The sequence below is a fragment of the Etheostoma cragini genome, chromosome 10, assembly GCF_013103735.1.
Source record: "Etheostoma cragini isolate CJK2018 chromosome 10, CSU_Ecrag_1.0, whole genome shotgun sequence".
Taxonomy (NCBI): domain Eukaryota; kingdom Metazoa; phylum Chordata; class Actinopteri; order Perciformes; family Percidae; genus Etheostoma; species Etheostoma cragini.
The window spans coordinates 13,606,466-13,626,947 of record NC_048416.1 but is presented as its reverse complement, the minus strand read 5'-3'; the positions used below and the strand labels follow the sequence as shown (position 1 = coordinate 13,626,947).

The 20,482-nt window shown below is 41.6% G+C and overlaps 1 protein-coding gene across 2 annotated transcripts in view; it reads right to left on the bottom strand.

Moving 5' to 3' along the window:
* Positions 1 to 1,243: 1,243 nt before the first annotated feature.
* Positions 1,244 to 20,482, bottom strand: part of gabrb2a (gamma-aminobutyric acid type A receptor subunit beta2a) — a 32,952-nt gene continuing 13,713 nt past the window's right edge. The window contains exons 5-10 of one of the 2 annotated variants that reach the window (XM_034884293.1): positions 12,532 to 12,614; positions 7,903 to 8,040; positions 7,502 to 7,654; positions 4,982 to 5,226; positions 4,380 to 4,520; positions 1,244 to 3,310 (exon numbers count right to left, since the gene is read on the bottom strand). In XM_034884293.1, the coding sequence (XP_034740184.1) occupies positions 2,954 to 3,310; positions 4,380 to 4,520; positions 4,982 to 5,226; positions 7,502 to 7,654; positions 7,903 to 8,040; positions 12,532 to 12,614 (1,117 nt within the window). In that variant the 3' untranslated portion in view covers positions 1,244 to 2,953. The remainder of the gene's footprint in view (positions 3,311 to 4,379; positions 4,521 to 4,981; positions 5,227 to 7,501; positions 7,655 to 7,902; positions 8,041 to 12,531; positions 12,615 to 20,482) is intronic. The other variant, XM_034884294.1, reaches the window with a different exon arrangement.

Here is a 20,482-nt window from a genome sequence, read left to right as displayed (position 1 = left end):
TACATGTCACCACTAATTCCCTTTTTGAAAAGAGGAAAAGAGAGAGAGAGAGATAGAGAGATATAGAGTGTATGTGTGTGTGTGTGTGTGAGAGAGAGAGAGAGAGAGAAAGAAAGAAAGACAGAGAGAGGGCTAATTTAGCCAAAACCATCTGTCTACTGTAGTGAGATAATACATCTGTTGTAGTGAGGGAGAACAGTAACTGTAGAGCTGATTTTTACTGATGCATAGATGACCGTGGAACAAGTTTACACGTCACGCTTTTTGGTAGTTTTGCAGTCAGAGCTTTTAACATCCAGCATCTGACACACAAACACACACACACACACATGCACGCACACGTAAACGCACATGCACACGCACACGCGCACACACACACACACACACACACACACACACACACAGGCCACATACAGTTCACTCCACGGTTTTTTTCAGCTTTGTGTTAAAAGCAGGACTAAACCACTTAACAATCTCAAAATCCTCAATTCCTGTTTTTTTCCTTATTTCTGGCACATGGTTCCTCATATATTTCCTCAGTTTAAACATCCTCCATCCAGTGGTTTCTCATTGTTTTCCTCTGGTCCTCTACGTTCAAAATCAAACATTAGCTGCACATTAGTCTCTACTAGAACAAAATCCCTTTTTAAATATTAAAAATTCAGTGTTTTTCAGCATCAAATATTCAATAGCATCTATTTAAGGCTTGTTACAGTGGTCAGGTCAGGAAGAAAATGCAATGCAGAGTGCAGTTGGTTTGCTGAGTGAGGGGAGGATGCAGGGAGAGGTCAGGAGAGGCATGGATGGATAGATGGATGGCTCTCTTTGTTGCCCTTTATTTTCATTCTCTTCCTGCCTTCTTTGTAGCAGGCGCCCCTGCAGCCAGCGGGCCACAGTCAAGTCCACAGAGTGCTTTCATATCTACGGCTCTCTGCGTTAATGTCCCCTGAGGCCGGGGCTGGCGCTCGGCCCTGTCAAGACCCCAGTCGAGCCCATCTCAGTCCAAAACACAACCGCGGCCTCTCACTACGACTCTTCTGCCTCTATATCCATTATGCAGCCAATAATTCCCAGCTGCAGCCCTTACATCTCTCTATTCAACCCTACGTTTGCTTCTCTTGCTTGCTCACTCACTCCCTGTGTCAAGTTTAGTTCCTTCTGACACTTAATAAGCCATGAGCCGGACAAGCACTCATCACATACAGCGCCACATTCATCCAGGACACATAAAATGCCACCCATGTACTCTGTTATTGAAGTGATAGACTGAATTGAGTTTTAATTGAATTTAGATACATCTCCATAATTGCTCACAATCATAACACAAGATATTTACAGTCATTATGAAATATTACAATTGGAATTTACAGAAACGTTGTACAAAATATGCCTGACTTCAATGCCTGGATAGTGGGGTCCTTGTTTAGTCATTTCTGGAGAACAAAACATTGACCCAAAAGTCACTGGTGTCTGGAAGTGCTTTAGTTTCAGCAAGAAGATGCTTTTAGAGTCCATTAAAAAGAAAGAAAAGAGAGAAAAGTCCAAAAAGTACAGAGTCAGCAAAGTTGTGAATCGTGTTTTTCTTTTTCCTCAGTTAAATTGCTCTTTTCTTTTTTTGACTGAACGGAACATTTGATCTGTAATTCAACTGCAAAAACAACAACAGAGACCCATTTAAATAGAACAAATCCATAATATTTACACAATAATGTGAGTATTGATTTATAAAATTGAATCATCTCTTTTTCTTTAAACATGATTATCTACAGTTTTTCAAAACAGAAATCTAATCACAATGAAACGCATCATACTTCTATCATTCAATTCTACTGATAATGATGATTGTGGATTGCCATATTTATGCAGCAACTCTGGTTGCAATGAAACTCAGCTTATCTATCAGCAAAGTTCTTACACCAGCTTAAATCGTGTTAAAGCCATTCTCCGCCTCTGAAGCTCCTCACACGATGGCAGAAAGTAAGGAGGAGTCAAATATTCTCTTTAAAATAATAAATAAACACGTGGTGAAATGGACTTTGATTCTGTCAGCACAGCAAAAGCAAAACAAAAACTTGGCCAAAGCATCGGTGTTCAACAGTCCCGCTCTTTTTACCGAATAAGATGAGATCTTCAACATACTGAGAAAGCTGTTTCTGTTCAGCATTGGCACCATTAAAGCCCCACAAGGATGTCCGGAGAAAAGAGCGTCCCCTGCTGTCCACCTGTTGTCATCCAGTGATGCTCAAGCCATCCGCCCAGCTGGGCCGTGCTAAGCCAAAGCTGCAAAATGGCAACTGACAGACTAACCTCAACTAGTGAAACTAAAATGCTTTGTGCTCCATCATCTTCATGACTGAGATGCAAATGAAATCAAACATAAGCATGCTTTTAAAGGATGTTTTTGATACACAGTAATTATAGGAAAATAGACTATCAAGGATGACTCCTTTAAAATCATTTATAAAGCTTTCCTGGATGCAGACAGCTCGGCTACGAAGTAAATAGATACTAAACAAAACAAATCCTTAAAGTATATGCAAACACAAGCATAAATATTTGATCCACAGAGAGTAAGCTACGAATGACAAATATTAGTGATATATTGAAATTCTGGAACAGGCACCATTTCTGTCTTTTTAAAACTCGCTCTTCTTTTTCAAATGTTTGTCAGTCTTTTATAAGGTGTTTCCCAAATCCTAAAAGAGTCACTGCTGACTGAAGTGCTGGGTGCTGCTGCAGTCCATCCAAAAGTCTTTCTCTTCAGTTTTCAAAAATGAACCAGCTAAAAAAAGTTGGTGCACTGTTTATCTCTCATTCTCTCTCTCACATCATCTCTCTCTCTCTCTCTTGATATAACATATCTTCCCTAAATCCCCCTCTCCCTCCCCCCCTCCTTCCTCCCCCCTCCTTCTTTGCGTGCCCTCCAAAAGCTGGCCACCGGACGCCGCTGTGTTTAATGGACGTAGTAGAGCCAGTAGACGACGTTGAAGAAGGAGAAGACGGTGGGGAAGATCATCCTGGACCACTTATCAATAGAGTTCACGTCAGACAGGTCTGGGATATTCACCTTGAGCTGGGAGGCCCGTCTTCGTAGGCGTGACTTCTTCTGGGCGTGGCGTTCCAAGGCGCTATGGCCATAGTTCTGGCGGGCCATGGCTGCCCTGCGGTACTGCAGCGTCGAGCTATCATAGGCCAGCATGGTGTTGCGGGGGTCTCCAGGTGCTCCCAGGCCCCGGGACAGATCACCGCCACCACCCATCTCATTCTTCATCTCCAGGGTGCTAAACAGGATGTTGTCATCGGGAGTCATCTGTGTCAGGGTGTAAAAACAGGCGGAGCCATGAGAAGTTACTGCCATGGGGAAATGTAAGCGTGTTTTTAACTTCAGTCTGTCAAAATTATTTTTTTATAATAATCATTAAGTCATTCACTGCGTAAAAAATACGGATGAGGTGCTTGAATGGGTAATGCAAATGAGTCAAAATTGTGTTACTTACAGTGAAGATATTTTTTAAGCACTTTCAATTATTATTATTGATCATCTGTCAATCAATATCTGAGTGCTAACACAACCACAAGACTATGAGGAACATTCCTGGGAAGAGCACAATGCACTCCACAATCTAATTCTCATGGAGAAATCTTCATTGTCATCTCAGAATTTCAACCAGTGTGGTTAAAATTCTGTCGATTCACAAGACAAACAAAAAAGAGAAAGCAAAGGAAAATGTGACAGGTTGAGAGAAATAGTAAGGACTTTGCAAAGATGGAGGAGAGGCTAAAAGGTTCGGGGGCAGGTCAGGAAAGACGTTTGTGGGAAGGGAATTCAGATCAACATTTCTTCATCCATAGCCTGAATCCTGAGGAAAAACGTCCCCACAATCCAATACTGTCCTGCTGTAAAAGGAGCTTTTTGCATTTTGTTGTTTATGTGTAACTCACTTTGAAAGCAAAGCCACTTAGTTGGCACTATTTATCAAACTGCAACTGATCTCTTTCTCTTATATGATGTTCCATTTTTTTCAATTGCCTTTGAAATTGTACATTATTTGTATCTGAATTATATTATCTTGAGAGAAGCTACTGATGTTTTCTTCTCTCTTGCCATATTTGTCATTTCCCATCAATTTAGATATACAGCCCAAGTTAAGATTAAATTAATGCCTGAAGAAATCAAACTGCTAAGCCATGTTTGTCAGGAAAATGCATGAAGAGCAAACCAAGAGAGGGAAAAAACACAATGGTGGGAGTGATGATCAAAGTTGCCTTAAAAATCTATAGAAATCAAAGAAATGCACAACAACTACAGCATTTTCCTCTGATCTGGATTGATTCAGATTGATGACATTGTTAGTTTTGACTTTCAAAACCTCCAGTACCTTATTTCTTTGCTCGCCTAGTCCTAATGCGGCATCGTCCACAAAGATGGGATCCCACATCGAGTCATACGCGTCAATTTCCCTCTGTTTCATTCTGGCATACAGAGCATCATCTCTCTGAACTACATTTCCCACCAGCCACTGCAAGCATACAAAATCAGCACTGTTACTTAGGGGAAATCGTAGCTTGCCACACTCAGAAGGAAAGGGTGTTTTATTTTTTATGTTGCTGTTGTTTCTGCTAACTTTAGCAGCTGAATAGAATATAAATAGAAGGCTTTGGCGCCACAGCCAGGTTTTTTTTTCAAGGTGCTTCGCCCTTTGAGAGACACAGAAATATGGAGATAAAGTATAAGCCAATCATTGCTTCTGCATTCACTCTTATAGATGCTAGTATGAGTAATAAAGTTGATACAGAAGGCTAAAACCAGTGAGAACCGGAGAGCTAAAGCAGGAGTAAAGAGTGCTGGTAAAGGACATCAAGCATTGATCACAGCATCACATTTACCTTGAGAGGTGAAGTCAGTTGCTCCCATAGAAACAAACACACACATTAGCCGACAGCACAGATACCTCTGGAGGAGGTTTGCCTGCACATGTACCTTGTTGGGGTCAGGTCTCAGCTTCTCGTTATTGGCCGTGGCTGCTTTCTCAGCCGCCTTCTTCTGTCGCTGAGGGCCCTGGCCGAAGAAGATGTAGTTGACAAAGGCGTACTCCAGCAGGGCCAGGAAGACAAACACAAAGCAGCCCATCAGGTACATGTCAATAGCCTTCACGTAGGGGATCTTTGGGAGCGTCTCTCGCAAGTGGGTGTTGATGGTGGTCATGGTCAGCACCGTAGTGATCCCTGGATACCACAGGTCACACGTTTAGAAACAAAGTGAAGTCTTTAGACGCTGTAAGACATTTTTTACCATCATCTGTACAGTAAAATATATATATGGTTGTTAATTTGACTAATGGTTATGTTACATTTTTAGCCATGCAAGCTGCATGGCTCAAGAAATGGATCTGTCCATCTGTCGGTCCAACACTTTAATCCAGACTGAAATATCTTTCCTATTAAGATGACATTTTGTACAAACATTCATGGTCCCCAGAAGATCCTGAATTTGGTGACATCCTGACTTTCCCTATAGCACCACCAGCAGGTTGACATTGGTGGTTTTGTGTGTTGGTTTATTGGCCTTGAAATCTGCTCAATTTCTACTACATGGCACAGCTCGACTCGCTTTTGGTACCAGGTGCTTTTCTTGATTTCCTTTTCCATTGCAGAAAGTACCCCCTCAATGTTGGCGGGATTCATAACTGATTGTCATAGCACTGCCATGTGAAACTGCCTTGACACCATCTTCAATGCAACACAAACACACACAACGGTAGCTTAGTTATTTAAAAATGTGGGTTTGTGCATATTGCCCGATTTCCAATGTGACTATTCTCTCCGACCAGTTAGTGGGCTGTAGTGTTTTAACTCCAACTTGTAGTATGGGCTCAGCTTGCTTGGAACTGCAACCAAGGTGATACCAAGAAAAATACCAGTTACTATCCTACTTTGCTAATGGAAAACCAAAAAGAGCAGTTCTAAGCGAGCAGAGTCAAGCCATGCCATGCCATGCCATGCAGTGGAAATCCGTCCTGTGCCCCTCAGGATGAATCATAATCATTTTGGTGATTTTTTTTAATTTAGTACTTAGTGTTTGGTATTCTGAAAATGTTAGCACGCTAACATGCTAAAATAAGTTGGGGAACATAAACATTATACTTGCTAAAGTCAGCCTGCATCATCCATGAAATGGGGAATGTGTCAAAGGCCCTCATTTACTGCTCACTATTCAGTAAACCACTGGGTGTCCAGTATAGAGGAAGTATGAAGTGAACAAGGTTGTCTTTTTCATTAGAATTTGCCAAACATTGAAATAACTGAGATCAGGTGCTCAGCTTCAAAGAACTTGTGAACATACGTATTCATGTTTATCACATTATAGGCTATAGCATTTATTTATAGCAATTACACAGGCCTGAATTAATGTCAACCCATTTGAATATAAAGATCCCTCAAAACCTCCTGGGAGTGAAACTGTGTGTGTGTGTGTGTGTGTGTGTGTGTGTGTGTGTGTGTGTGTGTGTGTGTGTGTGTGTGTGTGTGTGTGTGTGTGTGTGTGTGTGTGTGTGTGTGTCTCTGTGTGTTTCACAAGGTTTATATCCAATCATATACTCAAATGGCCGTGGAAAAAACGCTATATAAAAGCACAGTGTAAACATCTGCTATTAGTCACAGAACAATTCACCTTTTTTTACATACACACTCTGTGTTTGATACATTAGTCATCTGCATGCACAATCTGCATTTGGTCAGATTCACACGTATTATAAATAACCCAGGAGCCAGCAGTGTCACACTAGCATCGAGCCTCATTTCTCATGGCTGCGCTTGCTCACTGTACGTTCTCAGGAGGCTGAGCAGAGGCAGATCTTTAAGTCACGTTACCCTCTGAAAACCCTGTCTGGGGCTCCAACCCGCATGTGTCCCACTCCAGAAAACAAATGGTGTGTGACAAGAACCGCACACATAAAGCTCAAAGCCATTTCCTCTGCTGCTCTGACCTGTCAGACTCAAGTTTAGCACTAAAGGGAGCTTTCGTGTCAGTGTCAGTTTGATATTTGTGTAAAAACATTAAAATGTGTAAAGAAAATTTAAGCAAATGTTGCCACCTCTTGCTCGGCTGAAATTTAACTGTGAACTGGCTCTAATAAGCTGGGATCTCGGGCCAATGTGAGGCTCTGATAGACAGACAGGCAGAGAGAAAGACAGGACGCTTCAAGGTCGAGCTGCAGCGCATCTTGCTCTGCATGAGTCATGCATATAGTCATCTCTGAACAACAGACATTTAGCCAGGCAGCCTATCACACACTGCTATCACTCACATGCTTAGAGCTAATGAGAAAACAAGTAAACGCTGGAAAAATAAAGAATCAAAACAGAGATCGGGCAGACGCAATTATCTATAGATCTGAAGCAAAGCTTAATGTATGTTAAATGGCTCTTTTTATGCTCTGTTATCATTTAGCCTTGGGTTATATCCCAGGGTCACTGTTCAGCAGTGGTGAGGCGTTCCTACCCAGGGCAACTCTGGCAGCTGAGGCGTCGTAGTTGATCCAGAAGGAGACCCAGGAAAGGATGGTAATCAGGATGGAAGGCATGTATGTCTGCAGGATGAAGTAACCAATGTTCCTCTTCAGTTTGAAGCTGAGGGACAGGCGGGGGTAGGAACCTGAAGGAGGCACAGGGAGAGAGGAAGTGAGATAGAAATAGACTTCCCTCAATGACACTTAATAAAAGCTATATTTTCCTTGACACCAGGGAGCCTGTCATATCTGCCATTTCTGTAGAATACTTTTCATTTACAGTAAATGTCCTTTTTCCCAATAACCTGTTTTCAGAGCCACTTAGCAGCCAGTGCACGTGCAAACCTGATGCTACAAAGTCAAAAAACTTAAGGCAAAGCTGACTGCTGCGTACCTGTAGAGAAGACCACGTTTTTAGAGATGAGTTTGTAGTCAACAATAGAGAACTGTGGCAGTTCTATTCTGTCGACCCCGGACACGGCGCCTTCTCCACCTCGCCAGTAAAACTCAATATCATCTGTGGTGTAGCCATCTGCAGAGGAGGAAAAAGATTATCATCACCCGGTTATGCTCTATAATACATCATAATGTAGTAAAGCAATGACACTGTCATTAGTTTTGTGTGTTTTAGCTCAAGACCTCCACAAGAGGTCACGCAGTACATTTAAGGGACACAAAATGTATTTATCTTGAATTAGGATAGTTATATCCTAATTCACGTCTAAAAAATATTTAAGAATAAGTGAATTATTAAAGAAATATGTAAACTTTAAAGAGGTGTAAAAGGTTGACTTTGCTTTGTTTTAAAGTGTTACACGACAAAAAGGTTAGAAATCATTGTTCTAAAGCCTACACACATTTAAAGATTGATTGGTTTACATTCATTTAAGCTCACAACACATGACTTGACGGCTTGTTTTAGATGTGTGAACCATCGCAGAAAACATTTAGCTTACTTTATTTTTAGTCAGTGACAAACTATAAATACGCATGGCAACAGAGTAGTAAACAGGTAATTCTTGGTGGTGAAGAAAAAGCACTCGCTTGGCTGTCAGCCAACCAAATAAATCTTTCAATGCAAAAAAACAATACTTTTTCAACATTCGTGTTGTCTTATAGTGTTTTAACCCTTACCAACAACATAGCTCACAAATACAATATTGTTAAACAAATTCATGTATGTTGGAGTTTCCTTGAACACGCCAACTAAGAACAGTTATTAAAACGGCCTCTGTCCTCCTGAAGTGCAATACAAAGATTCTTAAATGAATGTAGAAAGATGATTATGTGATGATAAACAATAGCTGTAACTGCAAGGTAAGACATCATTTTTTAAAATATTTTTGTATGCTTTGGAGAATGATCATAAAAACAAAACAAAAAAAAACTGAAAAGTGATGCTGAGTCACTTTAAAGTAAAAAACTATAGTAGAGAAAGTCAAGCAACATGACACAGCAGAGATTTGGAGATTGATATGTTTGTTGCAAATGGATGCAAACTGTTGCAGTTGCAGTAGAGGGACTCCAGGGTTTCAGACCGTCTCTGACAGTGACGTAGGCAAACAGGGAGCAGCACTGTTCCCCCTCACATCGCTCTGAGTTCTACTTTGTCTGCCACACGCTCAAAATAGAGGCAGTGACCTATTCCGATGTGATGAATAATTAAACTGTGAGTCTTTGATTTTTTAAAAATTTACACACAATTCTTTGTTGCTGTGGCACTGACATTCAAGGTGAAGTTAGTCATGGTGGCTTGTTATTGGTTGGACATGCAGCTAACTTTCCCCATAGGCCTTTTTTACAGCAGACATTTTGACTTGTAAAAGTAGGCTATGCCCAGGTGACCAACAATATTATCAACAGTGGCTGCATTCTACATAAACCTAAAAAAAAGACTGAACAGCCATTATTAATCTCACTTTTTACACCTGTGTAATTCCTAAAGAGACATGTAAAATGTCGGCTGTGAAAAAGTTAATTTCACGTTCACAATATTCTATAGTTCCAACAAATTCCATGAAAAACACCACACACACCATCTTCTTTACAAATTCTGACCTACTTATAATGTCTGTGGCACTTTCCTATTAAAGATGTAATGCTGAAATACATGTCAAAAATACATAGTGTTACTTTTTTTTAATGATTTTCAACAACCGGGCACTGTAGCCTTTAGTAAATATAACTCTGTAACATGAGTAAATTCTATGTTTGGGCGATTTTCAGCTGTGGATTAATCCAAATTGGGTTCTCTGGTGAGTATTTACAGCAGCAGAACGTTGTATGTGGGATTGACTCAAAGTAAGTGTGAATTCACAATAGCTGTGGCCATGTATTTACAAGCATCCACGCGTTCATGCATTTAACACAAACCCCCCCCCCCGGGCCAGGTTGGAGACATGACCCCTCTACCTAGTCCTGGTTCTTCCCTAAGGCCACTTTTCGTAACAATGGTGCAATAAATGAAATGTAATACCGAAAACCCTGTGCCAATTTTCCGACCAATCTCCCACTCCGATGTCCACTCGCGAACAAGACCCCAAGGTATTTAAACTCCCGCACTTGGGGTACCTCTCCGGGAACCATCACCTTATCGTGGTAGAGAGGTTTGTGTGTCCCTATGAACCTGAGGGCTGTGTTGTCTGGAGCTTAGTGCTCCTAGTGGGATCTCCCTTGGCAAAGTGGTCTCAGGTGAGGGGCCAGACAAAGAATGGTTCAAAAACCCTATGACAAAGCGAGGCAGAGATGGAGTGACACTGCCCATCTCTCTCCATCCCATGGGCCCACCAGCTGTGGGAGGAACTGCTGGGGTCGGGTGCGCTGCCACATGGTTGGTGGTGAAGGTTGGGGTCCACGACTGACCAGACCCAGGCGGCAGAGGCTGGTCCTGGGGACGTGGAATGTCACCTCTCTGTGGGGGAAGGAGCCGGAGCTTGACCGGGAGGTGGAGCGCTACCAGTTGGATCTGGCGGGGCTTAACTCTACGCACGTACGTCTCTGTTCTGGAACCATACTCCTGGAATAACACTTGACCTCCATGCCAAATGGCAGTCTCCTAAGGTGAAAACTATGGCAGTCAAAGGGTGGGGAAACTTTTGTGGACCGACAGAGCGTGTGTGTTCATGGTAATGAAGGAACGTGTCCGCCAGTGCACTGCTGTGGCTCGCTGATGTGTTTTAATAGTTTTTGGACTACAGTAGAGGTCACAGAATAATGAACTACACTTTGGCTACACCAACAATACTTGTTAGTAGAATCAATTACTTGTTTATGGCTTTGAGATTTGTTGAAAATATAAGAAAAGGATAGATTTTCGACAGCCGTTTTCTTTAATTGTTGCAGACATGAATACATCCAATGCTTCAGTGCAGCTTAGAAGCATAATGTGGTTGATGCTAAAATTGTACACCATCAGATACAGTAAGCTCTCCCTCCACGGCTGCATCCTCATCATAACAGCCTTGTGAAACCCTGAATCACCCCAATCAGGTCCAAGAATTGATGTGCAGCCCAGTTTAGTTCTGATCTGCCATGACAGGCTGCGATCAGGAGGGTGTAGAGGAGTTTGTGAAAGGGAGGTTTTGGCACAAAGAACAATCGTAAGGGAGCATTTTATGGCGTGTACATAACTGGTCAGTCAGTTTGTAGCACCATTAGTTCTGGACCATTGTCTCTGTTCGGAAAGATGTCAATGCATTACATTACTGTATTCATCCTGGGCTGTCAAGTGAGAAAGACCACACAGTATGAGATCTACAGTAGGATATGACAATATACACATGTGTGGGTGGGTGTTTGCATGTGTATGTAAGCACAATAGATCTTTATCGTTGGAGGGGTTGAAATCAATTATTGCTCAGTACAGTCCGATACGTGAGACCAGTGGTCTGAGCCACAGCAGCAAGCTGCGGATGTATCAGGGGATCTGGGGTTGTAAGACTAGTGTTAAAAATGCATCAAGTTTATTAAGGGAAGTGAGAGTTCTCTGGGCTCATTAGTCTGAATAAAATAGCATGCTCTTGCATGAAGCGATTCCAACGTTAAAACCATTGCCAGTTAATCCATATGAGAGCAGATACTGCCTGGTGATCAAAACTGGAGCTGTGTGTGTGAGGGAGGCAGGCAGGCAGGGTGTGTGTTTGTGCGTGTGCGTGTGCGTGTGCGTGTGCGTGTGCATGTGCGTGTGTCTGTGTGTGTGTGTGTGAGAGTGTATATTTTGTGCTGGGCTGCCTGTGAGTGGAGGAAAACGAAGAGAGCATGAGTGATGGAGAGAGAGATAAAAAGGCTGGAAGAAAAAAAGACGAGGATGAGACTGTGCAAAGAAAGGAGATGAGAAACGAAAAGAGAGAGTGATGAGGAGAAAGATGGCGAGCATAATGGGAGGGGAGCAGCGGGAGGCGGTTCTGACCCGCCGCTGTTTTTGTGCTGCTAACGCTGCTGGCAACAGCGTGATCAAACCCGGAAAGACTGAGCCCTACACCACATCCCAGCCCCATAATCCTTTTCTCCAGGGACTAAGATAAAACACGCAGAGGACCTCGTCTTTCCCTCTCATGTTCCTCCACACTCCCTCCCTCCATCGACTTGAGAACGCCAGATCACGTACAATTACAAACTCCATGTGAAATGAACTCTTTGTACTGTACAAACACGGAGGAAGTTTTGGGAGGAAGCTACACATTAACATCCACTATCAGCACACTCCTGAAACACTGGACCTAATCAGTCTCTTCCATGCCTTGGGAAGCCACTGCAGCTGGAGTTGAATTAATTAGGACTGGATGTTATCAGTCAGTGAGCCATTAGTGATGTTCCTCTCCTCGATGCGTATCTCTTGGTATCTCATCAGCCTTTCTCAGCATTTTACATGCAGTCTTATCAACCTTCTTTCTACCTTGCTGCCACCGGCCCCGGCAGACAGTGTTCAAACCAGATTTCAGTGCTGCATGTGTACGTGGGAACTGTTTAATTCTACATCTACGTGTGGGCGTGAGAGCTGGTTGTCAGGGACAACGGTACTTACAGCTTTCAATCTCCAGGGTGCAGTTTTGCTCATCTAGAGGGTAGCGGCGCAGGTCCATCATGCAGGCTGCAGTTGTGGTGATCCTACACACAGAATGGGACGGAAAATATAGGATTCATCAAAAAGCCGGCCGAGGCAGCCAGGTTCATTTGACCTTCAACAAAGAGTACGATGAAAACGGCAAAGCAGGATGATGATAAATCTGTTAAACTGAGGAGCACCTGATGTAGAACCATTCCTCCATAAAACAGCAGGTTTAAATGGAAAATCAATCGTCCGAGCCTCATAGGTTGTTTGCCATTTACAAAGCCAGGGTTGTGTATATTATTTTCAGCACGCACAGAACGGACAGCTGGCGGAGTGTGAGGTTATTTTCGCTGAATTTGACAAACAGTGTTTTGGATTAGAATCACAGACTTCACCCTTAACTCAAAATGAATTGCTGTCTGCCAAATCTGAGAAAGTCATGCTAGCAGAAGTAAAACAAAAGAAGTAAATACACTTCTGTTTGCCAGAGATGAGCCCAAATCATTTCCACAATCAGAGGGTGAATCCAATGGTCTAGCTGGGCAGTAGGTTGGTTCTGTCTGCCCCCCTTTTGATATGTAATTCCTGTTTTAAGGGTCTAAAGAAAAAGGGTTTAAAGAAACCTCCTGCTGACTAAGTCAAAATGCTTTTCTATCCATCATTTCTACCCCGGTGTGTTTTAACCCTTCTGATCCTGGTGCTGGCAAAAACGGTCCCGTTCTCTGAGCCCAGTGCATAAGAGTGCAAACTGCTCTCACTGGACCTCCATTGATAATCTAAGATTGCACTAATAAATAGATTGTTTTTGTGGCAATGGATTTACCAAGTGAAAATCTTTTTTCTTTATCAGATGTCCACAGACATCGAGGGATCCTGGACTGAGGCATCACATTGACATTAGCTTTCGTTGACAGCTTTTAATAGCTCTTTAACACGTGAGCCACAGTATGACCATAATATATACTACATACTAATTAATTATTCAGTATGCAATGCGTTCACTGGCATAGTACAAAAACCATGGACACACCGAAAATGTAGTGTGCTGTTGATGTACACTATTGTCCCAAAATGCAATGCAAAAAGAAAATGGACTAGCTTAATAGTGTTTTTGCTTTTCAGTGTGACATTTTATTTTCATTAGTGCTGTCAGTTAAACACCTTATCAAAAGCGTTAACGCAAACTCATTTTAATGGCGTACATTTTTTTATCGCAAGATTAACATTCTTTTATGCCTAGCAAACTTTGTAGTTTTTTCACACACTGTTGCAACAACTAGTAACGTTGGAAAAACTATAACACCACATCGGTTCTAGACCGGAAACAAAACAACAAGCACACCACACACGTGTTTGGGCTTGCAAGTTGGCCAAAGAGTAGTAACGTTACGTTTAGAGTGGGTGGCGCGCGTGAGACGCTGAAAAGGCCAATAAGATTCTGAATGGAAAGTTTACTTTTGAAAGTAATTGTATTACTGTGTATTGACAAGACCAAAGTGATCTGTGTGTTGTTGTTGGGAACTGAGTTATCATTGCAGCACGTGCAGACTTGATGGCCAAGCACACAGCTGATGCCAATTCTTTTTTTCACCCTTTTATTGATGGACAGTGTTACATTGTGTGAGAGATCGTTTGCTCTAAGTGTGAATGACTACTTTAAGTGAGAATGTAACGTGTGAAATTGAACACTACAGTAGGCTACATGCCAATGTTGTTTTCAATAAAAAAAAAAAAGTTTGCACAAAGCAAGCCAATCCACTTTTCCATATTGATAAGAGCATTAAAATGAGAAAAAATAAAGAGACAAAAAGAAATTAAGGGACATTTAGAAAAGATAAAAATATGTGATTAATTGCAAGTTAACTATGACATAAATGCAATTGATTGGGATTAAAAATTGTAATCGTTTGACAGCATACATTTTTATCCATTAGTGCATCTATTACATTATACCCTGTAGATTCACAAAGTACAATTTTGCTATATTAATTTCAAGAACAATATACTTCAACATTTGTATATACTGTATGCAATTAGTACTCTATGTTGGGACACAACACTGGTTTTATTATAGGTAGATAAATAGAAGAACAGGGTTCAATCTATGGTGACAAAATCCTGTAAAATAGTCGTTGAGTTTGAGCCAGCCGCGTCCCGCAGGTTCACTCAGAGCGATGCACTTCCTGTTTTACACAAGACAAGTTGGCCAAAGCTGAGATGGGCTGGCACCCGGCCGTGCCAAACCCCCGAGGCTGTCTAAGAGAGACTGGACACACAATTCAACTAAAGGGACTAAATTAGCATCCTAGACTAGTCTCTCACACACACACACACACACACACACAAACACACACACACACACACACACACACACACACACACACACACACACACACACATTGATTGATATGACATGATAGCATCATGCGACCATTAACAATAGCAGCCTGTTGGAGAATTCCTAGTATAGGTTGAAGTATTTGTCATGACCTTGGGTTTCCCTTGTCATAGCTGGTTACTATCAATTCATCAATTTATTGCTTTAGTGGTCCATTCGTTCAGAGTTGACAATGGCAATAGTCTGTGAGAGTAGTGAGTAGATTACAATCAATCCGGTAATTTTTGTCTATTTTTGAATCCTAAAGTTTAGTGATTTTAATTTGAGTGACAAAAATCTGCCAGCATTATGAAATAATTATAACACGTTTTTAATACAAATGAACTTTAAATAGTGTTGATTTTGTTATGGGATTTGGCTTTATTCCGTCTTGTCTGAAGATGCTGACACTCATTTCTAGAAAATGATTGACAAGTTGGTTTATGATGTTTGGTTTGATTGTGGTTTAAAATAATTTTACTTAACTGGTGGAATTTTTTCAAGCTAAAAAAGACTGCAATAAAAGGGTGACATGGACTTTTTCATCAATTCAACAACCTGGTGTCTGCTTTTGCTTCAGCAAATATAATACCTTACATCATCGTACTGTTGTAAAACTCATAAATAACGCCCAATATTGTCATAAACCCGTACTGCTAATTGATTTTCAACATTGCACACTGCTTATTAATAAACTGTTCTGCCATGGAGCAGAGAGATGCTGTAGCAGTTCAAAATCACAATATCTTTCCTTTCTCAACTTTATCATAACTACACACTTAACTACACTTTAAGAGTGCTTTGTGTTTAATAATTAAGAGCAAAAGTGTATTTGAAATCTGTCTACATAAGTCTTGCAGCTCCCCTGAGCCCAGCCTGGCAAGTTTAGGATTTCATTTTTTGAGATGTAGAGACGCACATTCTTTCTCTCTCACACACTCTCAGGCTTTCTGTCTCGCTCTCTCTGCCTCCTTTTTCTCTGGGCTCTTATGTAAGAGCCAGTTAGCAGGGCCATGGTGCACTGGGGGATTAACACAGGAGTCTTATATCTGTCCTATTTTACCCCTTTTATGGCCACAACTTACTGGGATGTTGAGCTCACCAGCCAGCCACTCATCACTCACCATCATCACCACCACTGAAACATCACAGTGGCAGAGGAAGCACAAGGGAAAAGCGGAAATGAGGCCAAAATGGCAGGGGTAAAAATAACAGCCTATTTTTAGCCCACCTACATCATCAGCAGAAGTCTTGAAGATTTTTTTGTCTGAGACTATCCATCACTGATCAAGCTGCTTTTGCACCCCCTGGCCATCTAGCATGTTCAACAGCCACGCTAACAATTAATAAACAACCAAAAACGAGGGAGGAGGGGGGACGGATGAGGATTTCTCTGCAGGATTCCCTCCCCGTCTTTGCTTCTCCTCCACCACCTCCTCGTCATCTCCGCAGCAGCAAGAGTCTGTCGAGGACCTCTGCAACAGCAGCAGCGATCGTGAAGCACAGGCTTGTTTGCGCTTCATCAACATCAGGGCCGGTCCATCTCTCTCATCCCAACCTGCCGGAGGAGAGGCCATGTTCCAACAGATTACGCAGATTCAAACACGCTACATTTGCACTGCGCCGGAGCTAATAGGACATGGAGCTCTAAAAAAAGGCTTTTTTTCTGTGCATGTTCCCTGACACTTCAGCCTGTGTGTGTGCGTGCGTTTGCGTGTGTGGACCCCCCCTTAGGCTGTCTGTGCACCTTTATTCCAAATGACCTTGTTTACAGACATAACACAACCACCATGAATTCCCAGACAGAATACCATTTTGAGGGAGCATTACAACAGAGGCCGAATGCAGAGAGCAATTTTACAAACCCGCGTTCCTTTAATTAAACTGGCATAGTATTACATGGGCATTATAATGAAGTTACAAGTTCAATTAAGATGGAGAAGCTTCCTCCATTTTGGATAGAGAGCTGTGTTGAGCTGAGGAAACATGGCATGCAGGATTGTCTCTCCCTGTTCAGACACAGTTGCCAAATTAAAAAAAATATGTATGCAGTGGTAACAAAAAGAGTCCAGCGTGTGACAAAGCATGCCAAAGCAAAGGAGAGGTTTCTTAATTTCAAACTACAGGCACATCCAAACACATGCAACATACAAACCACCCTGCCTGATCAATAATTTGAGAGAGAGATGGATAACTTTGAAGATGATGCTAAGCCTGTATTGATGGTATTGACAGAAAAAAAGGCTTATTTAAATCCCTCTCTTCCACCACTCAGCAGCTTTCTCCTCTTGGCCATGCGATGTCATCTATTGAGCTGCAGAGTGGAACACTCCTCTCGCCCAGACAAAAAAAAGGACGACGTCAGTCTCCACAGCACAAGGATATCACAAAAGGAGCTACAATATTCAGAGAGAGGAGAGAGAGAGAAAAGGGAGGGATGTGAGGGGGGCGAGAGGGAGAAACCTAATAATTTCTCCATTTTGAATGAAGTCTGACCTTCACGTCTCTCTCTTTCTTTCTGGCTCTTGTTTTTTCTCTCAATCCCTCTCTGTGAATTTTTAACAAAATGCATCAGGAGCCATGCACTGAATGCATTTGGTCTTTCCTCCTTTCCTGCATAAAATGAAAGTGGGAGGTTTTTGTATCCGTTGTGTTTCTTGCAGCCCGGGTGGTATCTGTGTTATTGGCTGAGCCTTTTCATGGGCTGGGTAATTAGATCAGACTGCCTCACCCCGAGAGTCAAACCGAGCTCTAAAGTGACAGTTGGGAGCACTGTTGTAATTTTCTGCTCCTGCTGGTAATTGAAGACCAGGATTTGGCAGGATTGGGATGCACTATATATCCAGGGAATAAGGAGTAAAAAACACCCTCACCCTTCCTCCTCTATGCCCCAAAAATATCACTCGCCCACTTGCACACACCTACCCACAGACACAGATCCTGGACACACACACACACACATACACACATACACGCATCTAATGCCTCCTGCAAAAGCTCTAATCTATTGGTGTTCCCCATGCTAATTTCAGTGGGCTCAGCACAAATCCACGTTCATATTTGAGGCCAATAATATGTTTACTTTTACCGCTTATTATGCAAGGATTTTAACAACCGTCCATCTTATAGCGGGACATGTTAGTGTTTGAGGTTCAAATGAAAGCAAACAAGCAATGCAATGCAAATGATTTTGAATGTGTTAGTGCTATTTAAAAAAATATAATACCAACAGTTTGCACATTGTTATTAGACCATTTGATTAGATGATTAGATAATTAGATGGTTGGGTTTCAGGTGCACAAGGTTGGACAAGACTATAGGAGTCAGTATTCAGTATTTCCCATATTTTTTGGCACAAATGAAAGTCTAGGCTATTGCTAAATATGCTACAAAGCATTTCTAGTATTTGTTTGATATCAAATGAATACACCAGTGATTTAATATTGTATTCCTATAAAGATAAAGGTTTCTCAAAAGGCACTAATTTAAAGAAGAATGGTCAATATTACAGCAGCGGGGGTCGACACATCCTGACGAGCTTTCACACCTGAGATGTGTGATCCGTTTCAACCAAACACTGGAGAGTTTGGAGAGAAACTCTCCAGCTCCTTCTGAGCTCTGGTGCAGACCAGTGAACCGAACTCTGGTCCGCTTGGAAACGGGAATTTTGGTTCACTTCCAAGTGCAATAGAGTTTGATTCACTTTAGGTAAGAATGCGATCCAACTCAAATACAGAAGTGATTAAAAAAACAGTGCATTGACTAGCCTGCAATTTAAATTCAAATTAAATTAAATTCATTCTTGCACACAATTTACTGACTTATATTTGATTTACATATAGGATTTAAGGTATAACTTTCAAATCCATAACCTGTTATGACCATACATCGCTCATCACACATCATCATCTTTTTTTTCATCAGAAGCCCTCTACTTCATTCACTGTCTTGTCAGCTGCTCATGTTATTCGCCTTCATCTAAAATATTAGGAACACTATAGCAAAACCAGAAAACCTTGGACTGTATACATTTGGTGTTCCTCCATTATTTCTGAGACCAGGAAGTGTCGGAGAGCTTCACTTGACGGTTTCCACTATGTGACATTTATTTACAATGTTTGGTGCGCTTGAAAAAGTGCAGAAGGAACGCTAACCAAAACCAAATAAAAAATGCAACGATGTTGCTTCCGAGTCTATCGAACTATAGTGAAAGCACCCTTTAGGCGTTAATATGGGTGAAGCTTCAAAAACACTGGCTCCTACATGATGCAATATGATACCATCTTTTTATTAGACCTTCTGTGCTGGATAGCAACGGTTGTCCATGCCACAAGTTTCTAACGCAGACTTGTTGTTATTAATTTGTAGTCTCTACACCCAAGCTTACCATGATGATATAATTATGAAATCATCAAAGTTGACAAATACATTTAAGAAGATAAAGAAGTACAAATGTGGCTCTTTAAAACCGAGCTATTTTAATGCTTTTAATAGAAGTGCATGGATGGTGATAATAGTACCATAAACTAACCTTTGGCGGTTCCTTCTACTTCTACTCTACTTTACTATTACTTCTAAAACTACTCTATTCTGTGCTACTTTACACCACTACATTTCAAAGGGAAATATTGTGCTTTTTTCCTTCACTACAATGTATTTGACAGCTGTAATTACTAACGTTATTTTCCAAATGACGATGTGATGTGTTGCTCACATGTTTATAATTTCAGTAATAACAATTAAATGATCTAATGCATAATAACAATTCTCACAGCAGGTCATACTGCAGCATGAGAAGTACTTTTTGAGAACATGTTACTGATAATGCAGGATTTCTACTTGTAGCAGTATTTTTGTGGTATTGCTACTTTTACTTAAGAAAATAATCTAAATACATCTTCCACCACTGTAGGCCTTTACACTGATAAGGACTAAAATAAACAAATAGCCAAACAGATAATAACACAGTCATAAACTCAGGAACCCTGGCCAGTCAGGTTTTAACGTTCAACCTGTTTTCCCACTGAGGACTCGGAGTCTCCTCTCAGTTATCCATCCCATCCACATCTACTAAAGCCCTGCTGTTGCAACCAGCCGGCCCGTCTCTGCTCGTATGTGTCAGCCTGCTCAAAGCACAAAGGCATCTGGCCGGGTTGACTCTAACAGAAGCTTGCGTCTGGACTTGCTAGCATCAAATAAAACCTGAACCAAACCCACGAACCAAATAATGGAGGAGCCGGAAGGCACCGGCACTGACAAGGACATCGTAAACTGAGGTAACAACAACCTCTCTCTGCTGCACGCATACCCTCAAATTCACAACAACCTCTTTCCTAGCATCCATGCTTTTTGACTGTTACGCGAAAAATATGTGTTTCGGTTTATATAATTGAGTCAGAGCGTTATAAATTACATTTCTCAACTGTTGAAGCCAAAGGTAGCGCTGAGTAATCTGGTGCAGTGCAGATACTTAAATTTTTTAAGCAGTCTTTGCGCAAGAAGGGCATCTCAGTCAAGAGAGAGAATGACTGACTGCTGCAACATCTT